The following is a 6,116-nucleotide window of genomic DNA, read 5'->3' as shown; positions in this document are numbered from 1 at the left end:
ATCCAAGAACCCTGAGACATTGAGGAGAGGGTCCACACATTGCCATCCCCGTAGACTGTGCATACACTGCTCACAAAGCTTCAAAGGGCGTCAGACGTACTGCTACTTGATGCTGCAGTGTTACTTGAACTTGACATGCATGGTGTGTTTGGAAAACTTGGAGTGGTTGGTGTTCTTGTTGCATGCGCTCCCTCTCGAATTGATGTTGCAAGTACTGCAGCAAAAAATCCTTGCATATTTTCACAGTGTCTTGCAAGACCCCGATGTAGATGAAAAGCAGCCACTTGTACTTGCCTTGAAATCCAACTACCCGTTTATTACCACCCACGGTTGAAATAAGATCCCTCACAAAACGTGCCGCAAGTAGCCGTGCTGCATTTGCATTACCTGCCAAAGAACAGGCCCTCACAATGTTAGGTTGAGCACAAGCAGGGAGGACCTGGGATGGGTTACAGGGTCCAGGGCATTTTTTCTAAGATGTGTTTTCGCTGATTTTCCCACAAGTGAAAAGTAAAGCAGGGAGGAGGGGCAGGATTCACACAGGTCTTCTGCCGTGAAAGGTATGCATCCCACTTCCCCCGAACGACCCCCACACAATGGGCATGCTTCCCATGTGTGTTGGAAAGGCATTACTAGGAACTTGTAAAAAGAAAGAAAAAGCGAGATGGAGGGCATTCAATAATATCATTGAATACAGCTCAACAGCTTCATGTTAGCGGTAGGCTGGTGTTTTTGTTTCAGCCAAATGATCCACTTAGTAACACTAAAGCAACCAACCATCGGGCTGCACAATCGGGTAGGCAAAACAGAGACATTCACATTTGTTGGTGGAAGCAAAAATAAGCACTCTGTGTGATAACCCTGTATAACACAGTGAGGACTAGTTTATGAATGTACACAAAACAGATTCCATACTGATATTTATTAAAGAAAAAATCTGCAGATCAAGGATATATTATACAGGACAACAACTAAAGGCAGCCAACATTTCTAAGAGACCAATCTGTTCCCTTGGCATTATTTCCAGAGCTTTTTGATAGACATATTCTTCTCGCTATCCTTCTGCATCACCTGTGCAAGAGAAAAGATATTTTCAAGTCAATAGTTGTGATTTAATACAGATCAGTTTTCACTATATTTAAGCAATATAAACCAAATAAGGGGCAGGAGTACTTCAAAGGGCCCAGTGTTCCAAATTTCACCTGAACATGAGACAATATTTGGGCAATGTAATATATCCATTGTACCGCAAAATTGGGCAACCCCTATGATATTACATATGCAATAAACTACAATTTGTTACAGATTAAGAAAACATGTTTCAACTAGTTAAAAACAGCGTGCTTCGTCCTTGGTTTAGGGCAACCAATCCTTTTGTTTTTTTACATGGCTATCACATGAACTGTAAAGCCTCCGATTGTCGTCCCAATATATTTCATTCTGAAGAGAAAAGCTTCACGAGGATACTAACTTCTTTAGAATATTTTACAAAAGTAATTTTATTTTAGGCAATGCTCTATTTAGGACATGTTATCCACTGCAGGGACTACAGTACTGCTAGTACATACCACCCTATGCAATAGTGAAAATTCTAAAGAAATGCATGCGTACATTGTTAGGCAGTGTTTGTATGCAGTACCCTTTGGGACCACTACACACAACTATGACTACAGGTGTAAGCAAAACCAACCTTTGGTATAAGTCTGTACTACACACTTTTTGGTAACGGAGCGGAGCAGCCAGGCTTATCTCAATAGGGAATGTGAGCTGTAAGGATGTTACACAGAGGTCTACATTGACAGGTATTCAAATAAACTCTTACACTCAAGGTTTCTTGGTTAAACACGTATTAATGTATTCAACAGTCAGTTATAAAACATTCACTAGAAGGAGGCAGTTAAATATACATCAATACAATTAAATACTATACTGGTTAAGTTTCTGAGGCATTCAAGCTACTTTGAAGGAGGAGCAAAATGGCATTCAGAATACTTTGAAGGAGGAGCAAAAAGGAATAGGTTCAGAACCTAAAAGAATTACAATTTCTTAGACAGTGCAGATATTTGAGTTCACCAGAAGAGTCAATTCAATAGGATGGGCCAATGTCAATGAGCTAAAGTCTTGGATAGGTAAAAACGGTTCTGGCAAGTAAACAGTGAAGTCTCTGTAGAGGTTCTTAGAAGAAGTTTGTGACCCAATGTATAATTCTTCTGCTTACATGCTGATTAGGCCTGCTAGTTGCAAAAGTTTCAAGCACTTTCACCGCGAGAGGTAAGTACTCAGTCTTGTTTCACAGTACCTTTCAAATGGAGAAAAAGATGCAGCCTCAGTTGTGGGGGCAAGAGGGAGGACATCGGGGGACTCCTGCACTGGGACTGGTCGAAAAGCAGGTACTTGGCAAATCTTCAATTCCGGTAGCTGTAGTAAAGCACACAAACTGGTGTCCCTCTCCCTGGTTATTCGGTTTCTTGCAGCACTCCGAGGAAAATACAACCATCTCTGAGAATGGTGTCCTGGTGGTTTATGGGTCGAGTTGATTGGTCCCACCAACTCAAAGGGAGAAGTTGTCCTTGCAGGGCTTCTCTGTCAAGATTAACTTAGCGATTCGGACCTGCAGCAGGGCTTCACCGGACAAACCAACGGTCCAAGAGTTGCAGCAGCTGTCCTCTTCAAGCTCGTCTTCGGTTCTTTCGTTCCAGTGGTCGACTGCCTTCCAAGCCAAGAGACTCACCTTTTATCCAGTTTCCTCCCATTCATTCCAGCCTAGCTGCCACTCACCCAAGCAGGGTGGCTGTCCTTGCCGGATAGTCAGCCAGTCAATCATGCTAGAGTGCATTTGGGTCTCCTAGGAGACTAATCACAGGGAGTTTCGGGCACCTCCCTCACTTCCTGCCCACCCCAGACACTCGGTGCCAGAGGCATTCTTCAGTCCTGAAGCCTGCCAAAGGCGATGGAACGAAGGGACCAAACCTGGTTTGGCGCGAAGACCAAAACTCTAGAAGGACCTTTCCACAAAGAAACAGTGAAAAAAGAAGACCAGGACCTGTTTAAACAGAGGGAGGTTCAGACGCCATCTTGAAAAACATGGCTCCCGCGATTTAATGCTACCGGTGTTCGCAGTCGGGGAAAAATCGTGTTAGTTATTTGTAAAACCACTGCCACCAGCCAGTTTGATTGGAAAGGTTAGCATTTGACTGCTACATGAGTATCTAGACACAGGGGATACTACGTAACCCCTCCAACCCTCTATTGTAAGACAGGGTGGGCTGGGTCTAAGAATTTGGAAAGACCAGTAAAGTCAATTTCACTTTACTTTCTCTGGGAAACAGTTTATCCCAGGGAAGGCATTTAAACCTTGGGAAAGCCTGAAAAGGTTTCCCCGTGTCACTGCACTGAGGGTCTTGTGTGACGCATGAAACTGTTGAGTTGTCTAAAACTCCATAATCAAAGAACACAAGAGTAAAAAACACATAAAAATACACGAGAGAATGGGAAAACAGGGTCACTCTCTCCAGGTAAAAAAATCAAGTCCTCATAATCCAGCAAAGTTGCTGGGGGTCTCTAAGGTGAAGGGAATTAGCACATTCTTGAGAATTCTCTCGAACATACATGCTCTACTTGACACCCAAATGGGATGCACAAAGGTAGTCCCAACTGCCAGTCTGTTTATTAGCATACATGAAAACGGGCTCTCCCCAACGATGGAGGGCAGATCATACAGCAGAAAATCACCTATGCAGTACAGCAGTAACTTTTACGTAACACCTAGGTCCAGTCACGTTGTTGGCATACTCATGGGATTAAATATCACTAAAAAAGAACGTGATATAAAAAAGCATGAGTTTTCCAGGTTGCACAATTAATCTTGTTGTGTAAAACCAATAAAAAGAATGCATCTACCTTGAAGTTTGAGGTGTAACCCTTGTGTCAAAATTACAAATGACCTATAGTGGCAAGCATGGCTGAAAAGGGACGTTAGCCCTCACATGTGTACATGCATCGAATCAGAGAATGACTTGCCTCAACTCTTATTCTAGGATACAGGACACTAGCACCCAAAGGGAACTTTAGAAGCTGCTGTGCCCCATCAATTAGCCTAAATGCTTAGAAGAGTCCATCCTCCATAGGTGACAAATGTGTGTTTTGATTATCGTGTTGGCTTGGTCTGATCAAGTTAACATTTTAAAACCCTGGAGACATTGTCACTCAAAACAGGGTGTAAAAACAAAACTAGTTGATTAATTTACTGGTTTGTGTAAAAATCAATCATGGTGTGAAGCACAATCATGTCTTCCTCCTAACAAAGGACTTGGATTTTTCTTGTTCAGCGAGCAGAAATCAGAGCTGCCAGAAATGCAGCCCTCCACAATATCAGATGAACTGTAGACCTGTGCTCGAGCTATTTGTGACCCAAGGAAGAAAACCCTGACCAGGATGAATGTGAAAATAAAACCCTTTGTTCTACTCTTTTTGCTTGGTGAAATACTTCAGTTGTTGAAAGAGGTAGGTTCTCCTACATTGGAAGATGTGCCTACAATGAAACAAGTGTGAGTGCTGCCAAAAATACAAAAGCCCCCGTGGCTCTAGGCTCAGAATCTGGGTTTGGGCATTCTGTAAAGGCTTTCCCACATGATGCACAACAAGTGAGCCCCAATCATACCGGCTGCTCAAATAGGGTCCTGCTCAGTCCTACATACAAACATGTGCACCTCTTGATCATGTTCTGATGGACGATTCTCCCACGGATTCCTCATCTATGATATTCTCTTGCAATTGCAGCAGTCATCGGAACGGCTCAGCTCTATGCCGTTGCAGGCCCCCCTTTGCCAGTATAGGCCAGTATGTATGGAGCCGCTGCTCACCATGACCTCAGTTCACCTTTCTCATTAGCACTCAATCGCTAAAGGACTGCAGAACAAATGAGGTGTACAACCTAACCTTCAAGAGGGTCGATTTGGGAAGGAGATTAGAAACCTGTGGGAGGAACATCCATCATAAACAACACTATGGGGCAAGTAATTTGCTCTTCTAATGGATTTCTTCCTCCCACAGATTCCTCATTGTTAGGTAGAATTTCCTTCTTGAGTGTCATTATTCCTACTGTGCGATTTCCCCCAGCATTTTTGCTGGACTATTAGACTTTCTCCTCAGTGAGTGGGAACCTTTTTCCACACTCACTCATTCTTTTACTATGTGCTTGGCCTGTGAATGGCTCCAACGCACCAGTGCCGCGAAGGTCCACTGCTGGCCGTCCCGCTGCCTGAGTGCATCCGTCTGTTCCCTCCAAAGTCCCTTCGTCAGCCATCCAATACAAGAAATCCGAACCAGGGACAAGTGTCGCCTCACCTTGGGGACCAACCTGATATATGATATATGATGTGGCATTTATAACACACCTATACATAAGTGTTTCAAGGCGCGACGAGGCAAGGGAGGGGGAACAGAGGGAAGACAGACAATGATCTTACTAGGCCAAGTGTCATTCAGATCGCGCAAGTGCAAAGGAAGGGGGAAGAAGAAAAGTGCAGGGGGGAAGGGAAAGTGCAGTGCATGGGATAATAGAAGAACAGATAAATAAAAGACTGGCCAGCAGGTGGCAAGTGCAGGGTGAGGGCAGACATAAGTGCTGGTGGGGGGCCTATAGGGATACAGAAAACAGTCCCCAGGTGCAGGGGTTGCCAGGGAGGCAGTGCAGGCGTGTGTCTGGCAGGGCTAAGGTCCGAGATCAGATGGGTAGCCAGGTAACCAGTGCAGTCTCAGTAACAGCCAGGACTTTTGCAGGGGAGAGGGGGAGAGAAAGCAGAAGCAAAGAGGAGGGTTTTCAGATGCTTCTGGAACCGAAGATAGTTCTCCTCAAGTTTCAGGGAGGCAGGGAGGCTGTTCCAGAGGGAGGCCACAGCCGAAGAGAGATCTACCACCAACTCGTTGCTTGGAGAAGCGACTGACCCTGAGGGAGTTGGAGGCGGCTGAGCGAAGATATCTAGGAAGAGAGTTGAATGTACTGAGGCCCCAGAAGGCCTTGTGGACAATGCAGAGGGTTTTGAACTTAATCCTCTGAGCCACTGGGAGCCTGTGCAGAGTTTTCAGTCCTGGAGAGATACGATCCCTCGGCTTGA

The 6,116-nt window shown here is 44.8% G+C and overlaps 1 protein-coding gene across 1 annotated transcript in view; it reads right to left on the bottom strand.

Annotated features, from left to right (window-relative positions):
- Positions 1-907: 907 nt before the first annotated feature.
- Positions 908-6,116, bottom strand: part of PSMC5 (proteasome 26S subunit, ATPase 5) — a 278,857-nt gene continuing 273,648 nt past the window's right edge. Inside the window, exon 12 of the mRNA XM_069634084.1 lies at positions 908-1,071. Within this exon, the coding sequence (XP_069490185.1) occupies positions 1,018-1,071 (54 nt within the window). The 3' untranslated portion in view covers positions 908-1,017. The remainder of the gene's footprint in view (positions 1,072-6,116) is intronic.

Source organism: Ambystoma mexicanum, chromosome 13 (assembly GCF_040938575.1).
Source record: "Ambystoma mexicanum isolate Mex_15411 chromosome 13, UKY_AmexF1_1, whole genome shotgun sequence".
In the NCBI taxonomy this organism is placed as follows: domain Eukaryota; kingdom Metazoa; phylum Chordata; class Amphibia; order Caudata; family Ambystomatidae; genus Ambystoma; species Ambystoma mexicanum.
This window is presented reverse-complemented; position numbering and strand designations above follow the sequence as displayed.